This window comes from Haliotis asinina, chromosome 2, assembly GCF_037392515.1.
Source record: "Haliotis asinina isolate JCU_RB_2024 chromosome 2, JCU_Hal_asi_v2, whole genome shotgun sequence".
NCBI classification, from domain to species: domain Eukaryota; kingdom Metazoa; phylum Mollusca; class Gastropoda; order Lepetellida; family Haliotidae; genus Haliotis; species Haliotis asinina.
Window position 1 is genome coordinate 79,888,697 of NC_090281.1, and position 19,238 is coordinate 79,907,934.

Genomic DNA, 19,238 nt, shown 5'->3' on the forward strand with positions numbered 1-19,238 from the left:
ATACACTGTCAGTGTACGCCGGAAGGAATTACTATCACCCTGATAAAAAAGCCTACCAACTCTCGTTCAGACCACGCGGTTGTAATAAGATGTGCGCGCTATACCGCGAAAAAAAAGTAGCTAAGATCATATCACATCCCAGTATATATGGCCTCTTGCCAGAATTCTTTTCTGGGCGACTGATTCAGCAAGTTAGGAGGAAACCTTCGTGAAGATGTTGCTGCCGATGCAAGCGTTGTTGCTTATGTCCCTTGTGTCAGCCGGGTCAGCGGGGATTTTCACCGATGACCAGGCCAGAAAGGTGGAAACGTTTGTGGAGGAAGTAATGCGGTGTAGACAAGTCCCTGGGCTGACCCTGGCTGTTGTGAAAGGGGATGAGACGTGGACACGGGGATTTGGACAGGCGAACATTAAACAGGGAGTGAACGTCACCAAGGACACATTGTTTTGCATTGGATCTGTGAGCAAAGCTTTCACTACCACCCTCCTGGCCATGATGATTGATGAAAGTAATGGAAGGTATGTGAGAGACATTGATACACACAAAGTATACGTTAGTGAATGATATTACTAATATAGCAATAGTTTGGAGTGAGTGAGGGCGTGAGGGAGGGAGAGAGGGAGGGTACGGAACCATCAAGCCTAAAATCCGGGCAAACTTTAATTTTGAGTTTTAGTGACTGATAATTGATGCAACACGGCTTCATTTAAGACTCTTGCAATAACGAAAATATGTGACTCCATAGGTAAGTCAGCAACAAATAGGTACGTATGAGTATGATGTCATGGATGACACCCGAAATTTATTATAAATAAGACTTTAGATTTATTGATAAAGTGAGAAATAGTCGCAGTACCAAGGTGGATCGAGTATCTTCCTTGTAAAGGTATGTAGTTAATTTTTGTTTGATTTGTGCCGTGTACTGAAGTATATAAATTGTACCTGTTTTCGACATGTATACAAACATGAACGGTAACAGATAACAGGTAAGTGCAGTCAGAGAAATTATGAGAATGCAAGTTGATTGTCCTGGTTGTTGTTGAGGTTCTGTTTCAGCTGGTCCGAAACCCAGTTTATTAAGTCTCTAATGTTGATGTTGCAATCTGATGATTAAAGGCACAATTTCACAAATGTTTTATAATATTTTGGCCTATAATACTGGGGCACATAAACTCACATTACCTGTGATGCAGCTGCAGAAAAGAGCAGAGCAAAGGGACATATTTCTATTAGATTCGCTTCAAGTAATATTCAGCCGGTAGAATGCGAGAGAGTGGATTTAACGCAATGTTGAATTACTTAATCTCAACAATCTAAGATTGTAATCTATATAGGTAATTATTTTTTTAATAAGTTATGTGGTAATTTCCCTTTTTGACGACTGATAGCACCATTGAGAGACATAGGTTATTTATTTTAGAGACGTGTTGTATGAACAATGTCTTTAAACTGTTTTGTTTACCTTGACTGTATACACGTGTCCTGCGTTATTTTTCATATGAAATTAAAATGATTAAAGGTAAAACACATACTTAAGATTACCACGCCCAAAGTATGTACGAAAATAGCATTGTACATACTAGACTGATTATCTCCATTAGAAAGCCTACAGACCCGTAATTTCTTCGTGTAATTATTTCCGTTCGAACCCTGTTCATCTTACCCAATTCCTACCGGAAGCTGACACTGTTCGACTAGTCAGTGATTATCTCCCCTTTTCCACTGCGTCGTATGTTATACAGGCAGATAGCGTGGAATATGGTCAAACTCGCACCGTTTATTTTTAGATTCCAGAAGGCTGAAGCCTTGGTATTATATGTTAACACGTAAGTGGTTATCTATAGCATTGAAACTGTTTACGCTTTAAGGCTTCTGGAAGTGTATAAATGGTAAACCTAAACATGTTATCACTGAAATTCATATTTTGTTTCATGGTGCAATTTGTTGCTCCATTCCCGACATGGATACAATATGTGAAGCCCATTTCTGGTGCCCACCACCGTGATATTGCTGGAATATTTCTAAAAGCGGCGTGAAACCATACTCACTCACTCACTCATTCACTCACTCAGTTATTATTTCAATGTTTCAGTTTTGCAAATCACATTATGCAACTATTATCATAGTTATCATGGCAATCTCCATCTATCAGTTCCATCACTATTGCTCACCTCTGTGAATGCATTTAAATCACGTTCTCGTAACCCATATTCCTTAGCATGGTGACCTGCCTTCAATTGATGGTAATATGTAACCTGTAGATAAAACGTTTTCGTGTTAATTACTAGTTTTATTTTGAAACCTGTGATAAACTAGTTGCTATACTGTCCCTCCCTGACAAGTTTTTCTTTTATAATTTACCTTCATTTTGTTGCAAAATTATAATTTGGTTGAAATGTTGCCGATATGTGACTAAAATCTTAACTCATTTACTTACTCACCCTTATACAATAAATATGCCCGTCACAAAACCTGGTTAGAATATCTTTAGAATCAAAGCCTGTAGGTATCGCGTGGTCTTGCTAGACACGTGTCACTGTCTTGAAACTGCAAAGATAGATGTTCGTCTGTTGATTATTGGATTGCCTGTCTTAAGCTTACAGACAGATTATTTAGAAACACCCACCATAAGAATACACAACACCTCTAGAGAAAGAAGCCAAATGTAACACATGCCATATTTGGGATTACACTTTCTCACCAAAGTACATACTCTAGTTCTTTGGTTGGGTTGAGTCCAGAAATGGACTTCACACATTTGCGAGTCGACCAAGGCCGTCGGTGTGACTAGCGAACACTCTAGGCTACTCCACCACCTCTTTACAGGGTGAGAAAGAGGTGGTGGAGTGCAGACTTAAACAACATACAAACACATCACTTAAAGTAGTGTAAGTCAGGTGTGTCCATTTCCTTAATAAGAACCAGTTAAAACTTCAAACAACTCATGAATGGATTACATTGCTTGCACATATTTTGTGTATGAGATTAGGAGGTGGCAAACATTTGATTTGCTGAATTAATTTATACTCCTTCATTCTGTGTTACAGTTTTAAATGGACATCAAAGGTAAAAGACGTGTTGGGTCCAGACTTTTCCTTAGTGGACGAGGAAAGAACAAGGGAGACTACTCTGAAAGATCTTTTGATCCACCGCACAGGACTCAACCGCGCACTCTCGCCACTGTTTGCTGGTTTTGACCACAACGTAACGAGAACTGAATTTGCAAGGTTAACATATATCATGTTTTTCATATTCATATTTTTTTCCGTACGTGTGTGCTAGTCCTCCGAGTTGTAACAATTCGTAGGCAGAGGTACCTGTCTTGTATTTGCCAGTACCCTGTTAACTTTCTCTAGTATACGTCACAAACATGATGCTTAGTTTATCGGAACCAACCCCGTGCTCGCTGGCTTGACAACCTGTGGCACTTTGGATTCACACTGAACATGAAGCGAACGACATTAATATGTCTGAAATACCATTCGACGCTTCGTGAAACGCAATATACTACACACCGACACTAAGTTGTAATTTTCTTCTGTTTGGATAATCACAATTAGAATTATCAGTATATTAAAGCCTAAGTAATGACAGTATTGGCCATTAGTAATGATTATACGATTTTTTTTCTTCACAGGCGTTTCCGTTTTCTTGAAGAAGTTAAACCGTTTCGTGACGTCTTTGAGTACAACAACTGGCCATACGCCCTACTCGGTCCCATTGTGGAAGTGCTGTCAGGAGAATCCTACGAAGCAACTCTAGAGAAACGGATCTTCAAACCACTGGGAATGAACCAGTCACGTGTTCTTGGAAAGACGATAACGGCAAATGCAGCAGAAATGGCAAAACCATACTTTGATGTGGAGAACGAGCTCACATTAACGGACAGTTCCGTATACGAGTAAGATAACACATGTGTATCATATTTGTTTGGATATAGGAGAATAGCGGAACTGAGTCCTGTTCGTTTTCAGCGTATCAACATTTTAAGGATATAGACGTGTATGTCATTCATGTATCTGTTTCTTTTAAAGGCAAAACAATAAGACCCATGTATATTTAAACCGGATAAACACGTTTATCTCATTAACGATTTACCAGATATGTGAAAACGATTGACGTAATACGCGTTTCTAAATTCCAGATGATTGTGACCTAAACGAATCAATCGTTTGTGTTTAATGTAATATCTGCATTTGAAACAGCCTATAAACAATTGATTTGTAACCCTGTAGGCATAATGCAACTGATGTTATATATCAATTCTGTTTCTATCTGCGTCCTAATTAGAATTGATTTTCAGGAACCAATGCTTGTCTTTAGAGGTGACAAACTGAACTGGGGGATCAGTCATTAGATTGTCTGGTCCAGTGACGATTTTTTTACGCTTGAGACTGTTTGATTGCGTAAAGGCGAAGTTTAGCAGTGATTTACACTATTTGGCTGAGTAAAGGTGATGTTTTTCAGTGATTGACTATATTTGAATGAGAAAAGGCGATGCTTTCACTGACAGAATGAACACGCATTATGACACATAATCTTCATTATGATGAAATACACGACACATCACTTACTATATCGATATAGATTACTCAAAGCCATATGTTTTCCCGTTGACTTCCAGAGTAACGCTATATGCTATAATTAGAAATGCCTACGGCGTTTCAAGCCTGTACATGTACATAAACGCATACAGTATGACCTTAGAACCGCAATAAAAACATAAATCTTGACTAGGTCAACCACTTCCATTTCCGTGTACAGGAAGCTGAAGACACCAACTCCAGTTCCGCAGCAAATGTCACCCGCTTGAAACTATCGGTGCACACATCAGCATAAGTCCTCGTGTTAAAAAAGACAGCACTAGACTTTAAAATACGTGTTCAGTTTTAATCAGAAAATGGATGTACATTTTAAAATATCATAAATATGTTACACAGTATCATCTAGTGACAGCTATCACATGCCTTCATTAGAAACAACTGATCGTTATATAATATAGTAGAACCTGTACCACAGGAAAAGGAATCAGTGACAAATTTGAAGTGTGTGTTACATGTTTGCTCTCTACTCATCTTGAGATGTTTCGGGCAAATTAGTGGTTGATATTACCAGTTCGATTTGCCGGTTGGGGTAAGAGGATGTTACACAGAGACTTATGTCTCTTGGCGACAGGTGATGTGTTTTATGTTCTAATCTTGGTTCTCCACAGCGTACATCCATCAGAGGCTGCAGGTGCTATTGCGTCTTCGGCAGAGGATATGGCTAAATGGATGCACTTCCTGCTGCGGAAAGGGGTGACGGAGGACAATGTCACTCTCGTCAAGTCCACAACACTTGCAGAGGCCTTCAAATCTCACAGGAGTTATAATAGGCCTCACCCCATTACAAAGCCGAAGTATCCCGTGGTGGACTTGTATTATGGCTATGGTTATGCATGGCTCTTATCGACATATAAGGGTAAGAAACATTCCAGAATTATTGTAAGCTCTGTTTCCATAATAACAATCATACTCCTAGCACATCGACTTTGATATGATGAACCGACAAGCAACATATGATGATGATGATGATGATGATGATGATGATGATGATGACGATGATGATGTGGGACCCTAACAGTAGTTCGAGAGAAATATATAGCCAGTGGCCTAGACGAAAAATATAGTTCGTCGTAAGCGTGTTTATTAAAACGTTGTTTAGAAACTATACTACCACACTACGATTTACCCTGCGCAGTTATTGATTTGAGCTTGTTTCGCAAGATTCGGAAAGAGTGTTATGATTTTACACCACTTTTAACAATATTCCAACAAAGATACCGAAAGATACCAGAAAGGGGATTCACACATTGTGCCCATGTAGGAAATCGAACCCGGGTCATCGGCGTGACGAGAGAAAGCTTAACCACTGGACTACCGCAGGTTTGTGAATATATTAGATTACAGTATGATATAATATTATTATATATAATATTACCAATGAACCAGGTTATGATACCACGGTGTATATATTGTTTTATGTGTTTTCTTTCAGGATATAGAAAGATCATGCACTCCGGAGGCTTGTTTTCTTACATAACCTACCTTACACTTCTCCCCGACTTGGACTTTGGAATCTTTACAAGTGCCAATGGACCAGGGACAAGGGATGAAGGAAATGCCCAAAAGGCGATCGCATACTATATTTCTGATATATTGATCGGTGACCAACCGTGGCTAAATTCTTCCACGGGTTGCACGTTCCCAATGCCATGGGAAGATGTGTCTGAAAGCAGCCAAAATAATTCCGACATCACCAACACTGAAGTGGAATGCCTAGATTGCTACATTGGGAGATACGGGAATTATATGTTTGGAGACCTTGATGTTGTTCAGAGTTCGGAGTCGTCATTGGAACTACACTACGGGAGGTTATGGGGCTCTCTCAATACAACAGCGGATAAAAGTACATTCAAAGTTGATTTTTTTGGATCCTTCAGGTTCCTTTCGCGACCTGGTAATGAAACATTCCTGGCAAAGGTGATTTTCAGGGGACTGAACGAAGGAAAGTATTCAACAGTTGACCTCATTTTGGTCCGCAAACTGACATTTACCAGGGGTATAAGTTTTCATGATAAAAATATATTCACAAGTGCAGAGTCTGGGACAAATGGACAGAGCATCACGGCGTTCAGCATTCTATTCATGGTGATAACAACACTTTGTGTCGTCTTCTGTGTGTCATAGCAGCCGTGTGTTTGGCAATGAGATGCAGATTGACTGAAGCGCTCTTATAATGTTGACTTTGGTATTTACTTTGCCATCGAATGCACCCCGAAGGTTTAACTAGATCCACTGTGAGGTTACTTCTTTACATGTGTCATTTGTGATGACAGTAAGGTGCCGGTTGATTGAAGCACTCTTCTAATACTGACTTTGGTATTGACCTTGCCATGGAATGTACCCCAACGGTTTAACTAGATCCACTGTGAGGTTACTTCTGTACATGTGTCATTTGTGATGACAGTGAGGTGCCGGTTGATTGAAGCACTCTTCTAATACTGACATTGGTATTGACCTTGCCATGGAATGTACCCCAGTTGTTTAACTAGATCTGCTGTGAGATTTTTTCTTCACAGGTGTCATTTGTGATGACAGTGAGGTGCAGGTTGATTGAAGCGTCCTTATAATGTTGAGCTTAGTATTGACGTGATGAATCCCAATGACTTAAATAGACTAACTTTGAGGGTTTGTCCTCTATTTCCTTTACATGTATCATTACTGATAATCGCAAAGTGCAGGATGAGTGAAGCGCTCTTATAATATTAATCTTGGTTGTGAACTGGATATCTAACGAATCCAACTATTTAAAGACACCCACTGTGAAGTTCTTGATGAAGAAACTGTGGAAAAGAGTGGACTGGTGTCTCAAAGTAAGGTGAAGTCAGTTTCAGGCATTCCCTGTACGTCCTGTATCTATTTGCGCATTATGGACGATATCTATTGAACGCTACGGCTTCTTTTCCACCTGCTTGCAACGAGGGATTCGTGGCTCATTCAACTGTGAAAATACTGCCGAATACTGCACATTGCTGCCAGGTACTACACACTTAACCCATTGTGTTGCCTTATGTGATTTTCAGATACTGGTGTGATTGCTCATTGATGTCTTGTCACTTATTGGGTTTCACAATATAGATATTTCAATTCAATTAGTTTCAATTCAATTCAGTTTCTAGATTAACCTTCCCGGTTCAACTTGGGATTAAGCAAGCAGCAGTGAGCGTCTAACGTTTGATGTTAACTCGTTTCATGACAAAGTTTACTATTATGCATGTTTTTAGAATGCACATTGCCTACAGATTATCAGCAGGCAAGTTATTAGGTTTTGGGTTGTTTTTATTAATCGGCGTATTGAAAGATATGACGTGGTTTGAAATGTTGTGCATGCTTTACAAGAATGTTTTTCAGGAGTCTGAAAAGGCACAGTTTGTCACAACAACTGAAGAAATATATTTTGCAATAACTAGACATCATCAAATGCAGGTGTCGGTTTAAAAGTCCGGGAGACAGTTGGTTTGTCACATTAATTAGGGACCACGTTTGGAACTGGATATTTTATTGGGAAAACGACCTAAAATCGAGACCAGCGTGTAAATGACCCTAACTGTTTACCGGTAGAGTTTTGAGTCGCTTGTGCTGCAGACCCTTGAAGATCCGGGTTATAATTGGTCTTCAGCAGCCCATGCTTGTCGTAATTGGCGACTAACGGCAACGCGTTGTCAGGCTCGCTCATTTGGTTGTCATTTTATCCCAGTTGCGTAGAACGATCTTCATGAAGTTGATCACTGGATTGTCTGGTCCAAACTGGATTATTACCAGCTCGCACCGTACAGCTGAAATATTCAGTGCGGCGTTGAAAACCAATTGCAACCAACCAGCTACCCACATTGTTGCGGATCAGATGAAGTTTTCCATATGGAAAGAATCGGTGTATGGTTCTCTTTGAGACGCCAGTATGGTTCTTATCAACCTCTGCTTCACACTGAAAGATATAAGGATCCCATTGTCAGTAAAGCAAGTCCCACAAAGCGATCTTTGGACTGTGACTGTCAGATGGGTACGTTAAAGCATGGGGGTTTAGATCGTAGAGGCGCTAGGATTACTTGCGTGAGTGAGTGAGTTGTGTTTTACGCCGCTTTTAGCATTCTTTTAGCATTATCACGGCGGGGGACAAAAGAAATGGTCTTCAACACTGTACCCATGTGGGTTATCGAACACGGGTCTTCGGCGTGACCAGCCAACGATGATTGCACGATGCCATTTAGAAAGTCGTCAAATGCATCAAGGCCAACGTTTCAAAACTGGGCTACTCCACCGCTTCGGATACTAAGCACATGTTTGCTAGATGGGGGTAGTGCACCGATACACTTAAACCCGGCTAAAGATGAAATCCTTATTCTGATCTGATAGTCCTGAGCCTGAAGGCTCATGCGTTAGTTAAGCAAAGACAACATTATATTGGTTTCGGTCTGTCGATGATGTTGCAACTTATAATGTGCACTGAATCCATCTGTTGTGTAGAACAGATGAAACTGGAGTAACGAAATGGATTACAGTTACCACTGATAGATATATACAAAACAACACGCCATCAACCATATATACACAAAGAACCTAATTAAGCACATTCTGTGTTTTTAAGGTATGGGCGCTAAGATCAGTTTGTAGTATCTGAGACGCGATCATTTTAAACCCTATGCAATACCCAATTTAACCTCACTGTAAGAGTGGTGGGGTGGCCTAGTGGTTAAAGCGTAGGCCCGTGACGCCGAAAATGGGTGCAGAGAGTGAAGTCCATTTCTGGTGTCCTTCCTCGGGATTCTGCGTTGAGCCTCACTCTCTCCCTCAATTTTATATATGGGCTCCTTTCTAAAAGTGTGACAAAATGGAGGAGAAACACCCAGATAGAACTGCAGCCCTTCAGCGTTTAACAACATATTATTATTCTCATTGTGTTTTAATATTTGCCGTACTGTTTTATAAGTACAAGACACATGCTGTTCAGTATGACAAAGTGATCCGGTATTAAAGGTAGCAGCGACAAATAAATTGTAGGTCTCTAGGAAAAGGAAACGTGAGAAGTTAAATCGAGTTAGCGAGTGGGTTCGTTTTTATGCCTTCTTTACAACACTCCACCAACATTTAACCACTAGGCTACCCCAGCGCCCGTAATTAAAGCGAGTAATGTTGTATTAGACTCAAAAACTGAAAGAACAGTGTACCTGTGTAGCTGTCATATCTAGCATCAGCTGTAAGAACTAAAACTGCATCCCATCCTCAATGTTATTGAAATATGGATCGTTTTATTCTTCGCGGATTCAAAATATGCTAAGTAAAATCTCGACTGGTTTGACTTGTGCACGACGCGAAAGTCGCTCGATTTTCATGTTTCGTCCTATGGGAATATCTTCGCAAGCTCACTGCAGTTTTATGCCTATCACACGGCAAACAATATCTGCTACGAAATACGGGTTCCTCGTCAGTGCAACAGTGACGAAAACATGTCTGTTGACATTTCAATTCAATCAGACTGTAGCTCCAATGACTAAGGGGGTTTTCAGTGTAAATAGAACGTGCCGATTTGAACGTCTGTGGATATCTAAAGTAATCATGATAAAACAATCTGAAGTAGATAACTGAGAGAAGATAGTTCTGTGAGTAATGCATGACCGACATTAAGAAATACTTACAGGGCGTCCCAGTACAGAATTATGAAAAAGTAAGAGGCAAGGTAAACGTCATATTGCACACTTTGTATGGTAATCCTGTTGCAGCCATGTATTAATTATTCTCCACATAAACCACAAGCTGCGAGGCTGTGCGTTCATTATCTTTATTCCCTTTATTCCTTTATTCCTCTGGTTAACCCCTCTAACCAAATCTCAAACCTCAAAATAATCCTTATGTGGAGACAGTGATTACACAATGCGAAGTCGGAAGTCGCGGTGGCTGAGCAAGCTAGGTGGCTGACTTTGTGTGCTGGCGATTAGGTGCCTGACTCTGAGGGTGCGGGCTCGAATCCCGGATGGGACTCAACCCCAAAAAGTACTAGAATTTGTACTTATCTAAGAAAGTGAAAACCCAGATATGACCTAGGTTGTGGAGACATTGTTGTCTAACTGGTTCGTAGGAACATGGCTGTGAGAAGTATGTTTGAAATTTAACCAATCACCCGTGAAGCTGGGACTGGTCTATTGCTAAAACAACCAAAGACAATGACATACAAATAGATCGATAAGGGTACCTTTAAACACACAATAACGCAGCCCCGTGACAGAGACTCACCTTTTCCCGTAACCCCCAATAAGACTTGTCCCCACTCGGTGCTTGTTTTGTTCGAAAATACAAAAGCAATCGCAACCGTAATGGATGCAGTGCTTTGACAAAAATAATCCTGACTACTTAATGATGACATTATATTATTGTTTAAAAATCATGAAAAATACATACCGTCAAAAGGAAAGTACAAAGAACGTAGCTAACAGAATTGCACAGTTTGAGAAATACTTGAAAGTCTTTTGGCTGAGTTCTAATTTCGGATGTTGACACTGACCTCGCAATCATAATAAATTAACACCAAGGTCCCCTTCCCTCACGGATGAGAGTTTCGGGTCTAACACTTGAAACGGTGTTCCCATGCATTATATCACGAAATGACAACCTAATGTTGACGTCTTAGATATACTAAGGGAAAAAAGTAAGGGATCGTATCATATAAAGGACAAGTCTTGCTTTATTATTCCCAGTGTTTCTTCACAAGCTTTGTATCGCATGGCTTGTGGAGAAAACTGGACACAAATAAAATAACACTTGTGCTTTCATGTGATCCCTTATCTTCCTTTCCTCAGTATAGTTATGAGTATGGAGAAATCACCAACAGTACTGAGTGATCGATTGAGTGATTGAGTGAGTGAAAGGGCGAGTGAGTGAGTGAAGGGCTGAGAGAAGCAGGAAGTGAGTGAGCGAGCTTTGAGCAATATTCCAGCAATATGACCAGATATGGGGCTCACATATTGCACCCAAATGGGGAATCGCACCCGAGCTTTTGGCGTAAAAAATACACATATACATTCACAACTATACATATATATTCAAAAATATACATGATATATATTCTTTAGTCCCCAACAGGAGAGTTACAACAACAGAAACGTGAGTTTATAGATATTTACAAATTAAGATGAGGTTGTATGTTTAGTAGTATTCATGAAGAGAGTTGAGGGTCTTTGTGGAATGAGTGCAAGTTTGCAATGACGGAGCACAGAGGTGTACATCGCATGCTTCTGGGGTGACAGGGAGTCTACACAACAACAGACATCACACCAACTCTCTGCCTGGTTTTGCATGTAGTGCTACACTCACTTCTGGCGGGTTGCACCACAGACTGCCCCTCTGGCATTGGAAGCTGGGGCAGTGACAAGTCACATGAGTCAGTAGATCAATATATTGGTGTCCAGAGTTTGAGCAGTCCCCACACACAGTCCCTGGACGCCAAATCACTCACATGCCGACAACAAAGTTTGCAGCAGGTTTCAGCCATGGGCCAGGCTTCGCCACATGCCATGCAAGGTCAGGGTCAGAGGAGATTCGATATGCACTTTTCTATCTTCTTCACTACGATTTTGATGATTTTAATTCCACTTTGACTGACTTGGAAATATCCCTGTTTTCAGGAGAGAATTCAGATAGTTCGTTAGTGCATATATGGGGCACATAGACCAATTTCCACTTAGTGTGGATATGTCTGAGTAGCAACAGGCGGGTTATAAACAACTTTATAGGGAGAACATCTGTTTTAGAATTACATAGCCGTCCTAGGAAGAACATCTTTCTGGTGTCATTTGATGACTCGATGGAGCTCCATCCGGCAAGGGCGTTACAGACATCAGACCATGTGTTTCTCGGGAAACCCTGAGTCATTTTCAGGCAGAATCTGTGAGCACACTCGAGGACAGCCAGTTCTGCATAGATAGCTCCGCCCACAGTTCATAGTCATATAAAGCTTTGGATAAGCAGATTGTACTTGTCAACTTGAGGTTTGTCAGTGGGTTGAGTCCATTTTGGTATACAGCCATTGTCGTACCTCTTTGTCTACTGCATCCATTTTAATTCTAATGACATAATGACAAATGTTTTAGTTTACCATTTTTATAGATAGATTACAACACATTTCAGTGGTCACAACATGTTGTAATGCTTGCCCTTAACGCACATGACATCGTATCCCAGTTGCGTCGATCGATGTTCATGCTGTTGATCATTGGATTGTGTGAATTGACTCAGTTATTTACATAGAGCTGGATTATTTGCTGAGTGCCTCGTAAAACAAAACTCACTCGCTCACCTTCACATACCGTGTAAAAGTATCTGCTATTAAAATATACGTCACCCCTCTTTCGCAATTTCGAAAAGGTGTCACAAAGTACACATATCTCTATCACTCGATGACTAACTCGCCTGTTGATGTTAGTAAAGGAGGTAGTCAAATAGTCTTTGATATGATGCGAGTCTGTAATAGAAGGATTTGACCTAAATACAAACAACACATGACCCTTCACATAATATCGGAGAGCATTTGTGCCACAATCTGAAAATACCTTATCGCCTACGTATAGAATACCTACATGTACACAGGCGATACTATCACTTACGTAGGGCATACTTTCATATTCGTAAACGACACTTTCATCTGAAACTTTTATGTATCTTTATTATACTTATGTCTACGTAGTTGCTGCCTTAGTTGAATAAGTATAGTTCTCACAAATGTTTGACATGGCAATATACAAACACGCACGAACACATGTGCGTACACACCTACACATAGATGGCTTCATTAATGATTTGCAGGAAACCAACGAGTTCACTTAATTTAAATGAAGGTTTTCCATAAATATTTACTATTATGATAGCAACATGTAAAGGTTGTCAAGTCATATAAACCAGTCACTATGAACTGAGCCAAAGGTTACATAAATCTAGTCGCCAAATATTTTCTTAAGCTGATTATTTGTTAGATGAACATATCATATCAACGTTTTAGAATACGATATCATATAGGTAGATACGTGTGTGGCATCCGCGTTTTATACGTGCTGAAACCCTGATACAAATGTTGGATGTGATATCATTAACTTAAGGAATCAGATGCATTTAATGCAAAATCAAACATATTTTTGATCATACGTATTATTTCTTTAACTTCCTCTTCATTTGATATATTTCACCGTCAAATATATCAAAGTGTTTCTTAATGAATACTTTGGGGCGGCGGGGTAGCCTAGTGGTTAAAGCGTTCGCTCGTCACGCCGAAGACCTGGGTTCGATTCCCCACATGGGTACAATGTGTGAAGCCCATTTTCTGGTGTCCCCCGCCGTGATATTGCTGGAATATTGCTAAAAGCGGCGTCAAACTAAACTCACTCACTCACTTTCACGGTTGTGAAGAATTGAACGCTAAAATCCTTTGTGGAATCTAGAACTTTTCCGTTCCGTTAAAATCCGGATTTGAGTTCAGTGACCGATATCAACCCATGCTTGTTGAAATATGCGACAGGTTTCTGACTTGTTGAATTATCCCAATAGCTTAGATCGATACTCAGGATGTCGATCAGTGGATCTCAAGATAGTAAGGTTACCATTCAATGTGCAGAAATACATCATTATTGAGTTGATATGCCTATACATGATAAAATGGATAAAAAAAGTCGATATGCGTGATTTGCGACCCGATAAGAATGCCATTCGAGTTACTTAATGGTAACCAGATTTGAACCCAATGCATGGATGCAATGTCTCTTGACAAAGATATAACTGGTTAATCTTCACAATATGTTCAGTTAGTAAATTCCGAAAGTGTGCGTGATTCTGCTTAGAGCCATGACTGAAAATCCAATCACACCCTCTGTTTTGTCTTACATTCAGTTATTGATATAAAAAAGTTAAATGTGACAATACATATAATTAAACCGAAAGCACCACATCACACTGTTTGCATCACAAGAAGTACACTTGAAGCAATAATTGTGGTATCATCAGATAAGAATACAGTGGATAATACAATGGAAAGAGTTGCCCAAATATCCTGTTGTCATAAGATATCCAAGGGCGTTATTATTGAAGGTTTTCCACCCACAGAAACAGCCAAAACAACGTAATGTGAGAACGTTCAATAGACGTTCAACGCATTTGTATCTGAACATATTTTATCATAAAAACTCAGGCCTCTCGCAAATGTCAAATTGAGAGGGTAAATGAGATCCAATTTCGAATATCTTCCTTCGTTAAATCCATGAAAGTATACTTTTACAAGAACCGTAGCATTACCTGGCCGAGAAAGCAATCTAAAGGGGTCCCAAGCATCAAATTTGAAAGTACTATTATCAGTTGTAGTATTCAGAGAACCCCGTAATTTGTTGTACAAGAGCTCCAATGACGATCCAGGTCCCTTTCTAACTTCAAGGTCGCCAAACAGACACTGCCCGTATTTCCCAACATAGCATTCAGGGCACTTCACATCGGAATTCGTGACGTCGGAATTATTTTGGCCGCTTGGTGTCCAGTTGTCCCATGGCAAAGGGAATGTGCAAGCCGTGGATGAATTTAGCCAGGGATAGTCACCGATCAAAATATCAGAAATATAGAATGAGATAAGTTTCTCAGCAATTTCCTCATCCTTTGTCCCTGGTCCATTTGCACTTACAAAGATTCCAAAGTGCACGTCGGGGTAAAGTTCAAGTGAGGCTATGTAAGAGTGAAAGTTCCCACCATGCATAATGTTTTTGTATCCTGGAAAACAGCAATGAAAACAACAGTACAGTCAAAATATATCAATAAAGGTTGAGCTAAATTCACATATAGGCACGTTATTTCCAGCCATATTTGTGGATGTGTATTGAGTTTATCACGATAAAAGCATGCTTGGACGTGAGAAGAAACAAACAATAAACCTTCGCGTCTTCATATCTCACAAACAATTTCTACTTAAGAAAAGAGCAATATTGAGGCGAAAATAAAAATTTAATGTATGTTTTTCAAAACACGACAGTTGTTGTTTATCTCACTCATGGAAATAAAAACGAATTTGACACAATCATGCCCATTGTTAATACTCCATTTGTACAAATGAAATTAATAGTGATATAAGGATGGGTGTGGAAGCCCTGAAGAGTACTAGTATGAAGTTGCTCATAACGCTAAGAACACAGTACAATTTCTATTATGAATGACATGGTAATGACCAAGTTCGCTGTGGCGTGTGTGGCTTGTATCCGTATTGCAATGGACACTATGCTCATTTATGTACCACAAGAAGTCAGGGTAGTTGCTTACCTTTATACAGGGATATAAACCATGCATAGCCATATCCGTATTCCATGTCCATCACGGGATACTTCGGCTTTGACAGAGGCTGACCACCACTAAAACTCTCGTGAGGTTTGAAGACCTCCGCAAGTGTTTTAGAATTAACCAATGTGACGTTGTCCTCCGTCACCCCTTGCCTCAGTAGAAAGTGCATCCATTTAGCCATATCTTCTGCTGAAGTTGCTATAGCGCCTGCGGACTCTTCTGGATGAATGCTGAGGTGAACCAAGATCATCAGTTAAGAAAATGTTACCAATATTCAAGATGCTAATATCAAGCGCTGAATTACTTCGCTTGAATTCTGTTAAATACCTGTTAAATATGGTAACATTGATGAATGTGGCTAAAAGCTGATGTCTCTCTTTCACCATGATTGCCGCATATTCAACATAATGAAATATTGTTAACAAAAGGGCTTATGTTTACGTTTTTCATATTGGTAACTGTTTGACCATATAAATGTAAGACATTCTAACAGACAAACACCATGGATACATGAACAACACTAATTAGTAACCTGGAAACGAGTGAAATTTGTTCGCAATATTTAACATCATGCCCATAAACATTTAACATCATATCATATCATATCATATCATATCATATCATATCACATCACTCAAAATATCTTAAGGATTTTATCTCACTCGTAAATAGAGGGATCCGTTAATATGAGTCTGTTCTCCACGTCAAAATACGGTTTTGCCATCGCTGGTGTATTCACGGTTGCTGTCTTTCCAAGCACACGTGACTGGTTCATTCCTAGTGGTCTGAAGATCCGTGTCTCTAGAGTTGCTTCGTAGGATTCTCCTGACAACACTTCCACCATACGGCCGAGCAAAGCATACGCCCAGTTGTTGTATTCAAAGACATCTCGGAAGGGTTGGACTTCCGGAAGAAATCGGAAACGGCTGTGAATGGAACAACAATGGTTGGGAATGTAATAGGATTGTAATATTTGTATATCTCTCTCTGCCTTTCTCTCTCTCTCTCTCTTTCGTAATTGAAAGCAAGGTAGAGTCATATATATAAAAAAAATACTTGGCCAAGTCACTTCTCGTGAAGTTGGGATCGAAGCCAGCAAAACTGGGTAAAACTGCAGGTTGCAGTCCTGTGCGGTGGGTCAAAAGATCCCTCAGGGTAGTCTCCCTTGTTCTCTCTTCGTCCACAAATGCAAAATCCGTACCTAACACGTCCTTCACCTTTGAGGTCCATGTCAACCTGTAACATAGCATTAGACACGAATAGAGAAAAACATGTATTAAGATTCGTTGATTTTTCCGCACCGTATATAAACTGATAAAAAGAATGTTCACGCAAATCCCCTCCTCCAGCAAAGAATATCTTCATACAAGACAAGGGTCAATGACTACAGGTCTGTCACTAACATGGAAACGTGTTTGTGTGGATAAAAGCGCACCACTGAAAACGAATACACTAACTTATGACTAAGGAGTAGTTTTTAATGGAAGTACCCACTACTCCGTAACTCCATGTGTGTCCTCTAAATATTTTAATAAAGTAATAATCACCAGGTGAGTAACTGATAAAATATGTACTCTGTATTTGTGCCTGTCACATACGAGGGGATGTCAATAAGTTTTGAGCCTTGAGCATTTTTCATACCCAGGTGTCACAGCCTATGGTGCGACATTAAACCTTTCGGAGTAGCTGATGTGATATTTAAGGTTTGGTATCCTACTCTCAGAAGTTATTAAAGAGCCCCCCCCCCCCCCCCCCCCCCCCACCAATGAATTTAAGCATGGTAGAGAGAGTCTTGAAGACGACCCCCGTCCAGGTCTCCCAACAACAAGCACTAGTCAAGAAAACATTGACAGAGTTGACTTGTGCTGGAAAATCGACGAATCACACTCTACGAGTTAGAGGAGACCACATGCATTTCACACGGATCCATCGAGACAATTCTTCATGACCATCTCGTCATGTTTAAGGTGTGCGCAAGATGGGTGCCAAGAATGCTTACAGATGAAATGAAGCAAACAAGGGTCACCATAAGCAACTCCATTCTAACCAGATACAACAAGAATCCAGAAGATTTCCACTTTAGGCTAGTAACCTGTGATGAAACCTGGATCCACCACTATGATCCTGAGAGCCAACAAGAATCCATGGAATGGAAACATGTCACTTCTCCCAGGACCAAAAAGTTCAAAGCCTCCAGATCAGTGCAGAAGGTAATGGCGACAGTCTTCTGGGATAGCAAAGGCGTCATCCACATAGATTACTTACCAAAAGGAAGAACAATGAATGGGGAATATTACGCTAACTTGTTGAAGCAAGTGCGACAGTCAATCAAGGAGAAGCGCCGGGGCAAGATCAGACGTGGTATTCTTCTACATCAAGACAATGCTCCAGTACACACCTCTCACGTTGCAGGGGCTGCTGTCCAGGGATGCGGGTACGAAATCATGCCGCATCCCCCCTACTCTCCAGCCCTGGCACCAAGTGATTACCGTCTGTTCCCAAATATCAAGAAACACTTGCGTGGTCGTAGATTTCAGGATGATAATGAGCTTATTGCTGCAACAGAGGCTTGGTTTGAGGACGCCTTCTACAGAGATGGCATCAGCGCCTGGCAGAAAAGATGGAACAAGTTTCTTGACTCACAAGGGGACTATGTTGAAAAATAAATGTGGTTCAAACCAATATTTTGTGATTTTCTATGCAAGGCTCAAAACTTATTGACATCTCCTCGTACCTTCCATTACTTTCATCAATCATCATGGCCAGGAGGGTGCTAGTGAAAGCCTTGGTCACAGATCCAATTCCAAACAAAGTGTCCTTTGTAACGTTCACTCCCTGTTCTATGTCCGCCTGTCCGAACCCCCGTGTCCATGTCTCATTCCCCTTCACAACAGACAGGGTGAGCCCGGGGATCTGTCTACACCGCATCACATCGTCCACAAACATTTCCACCATTTTGGCCTGGTCATCGGTGAAAACCCCAGCCGGCCTAGCAGAGACAGTGGACATGAGCAAAAGCGCTTGCATACACAACATCATCTTGGCATAATGTTCCTGAACACTACAGTCTGGACATGAGGTGTATTGCTTTCAGTATGACAGCATACTAGACCGCAACGCCATATGCCAGGGTTCCTCTGTCAGCACAATCTGCTCTCCATAAACACCAGTTGTATTTCAGTAGATAACATGTTCTGTTGATGCTGATTAAAGGTCAATCACAGCTGAGCAATCTGAAGATTAGACAGGACTGTTATCACGTCGGCACATTGGGACGAGATGAGATTTCGAATGTGGAAAAAACCCAACTAAATAGCTTTGTTATCTAAACCACAAAGTCAGGA

At 40.5% G+C, this 19,238-nt stretch overlaps 2 protein-coding genes across 2 annotated transcripts; one reads left to right on the top strand and one right to left on the bottom strand.

Moving 5' to 3' along the window:
- Nucleotides 1-214: 214 nt before the first annotated feature.
- Nucleotides 215-7,694, top strand: LOC137272913 (uncharacterized). Its single transcript, XM_067805334.1, has 5 exons — nucleotides 215-519; nucleotides 3,049-3,228; nucleotides 3,639-3,902; nucleotides 5,214-5,461; nucleotides 6,038-7,694. The coding sequence occupies exons 1-5, from the start codon at nucleotides 215-217 to the stop codon at nucleotides 6,727-6,729; spliced, it is 1,689 nt and encodes a 562-aa protein (XP_067661435.1). The 3' UTR covers nucleotides 6,730-7,694.
- A 6,792-nt stretch (nucleotides 7,695-14,486) lies between these two features.
- On the bottom strand, nucleotides 14,487-19,080 carry LOC137272914 (uncharacterized). Its single transcript, XM_067805335.1, has 5 exons — nucleotides 18,629-19,080; nucleotides 16,951-17,130; nucleotides 16,557-16,820; nucleotides 15,877-16,124; nucleotides 14,487-15,333 (listed from the first exon to the last, which is right to left on the bottom strand). The coding sequence occupies exons 1-5, from the start codon at nucleotides 18,931-18,933 to the stop codon at nucleotides 14,714-14,716; spliced, it is 1,617 nt and encodes a 538-aa protein (XP_067661436.1). The 5' UTR covers nucleotides 18,934-19,080; the 3' UTR covers nucleotides 14,487-14,713.
- Between the last annotated feature and the right edge of the window lie 158 nt (nucleotides 19,081-19,238).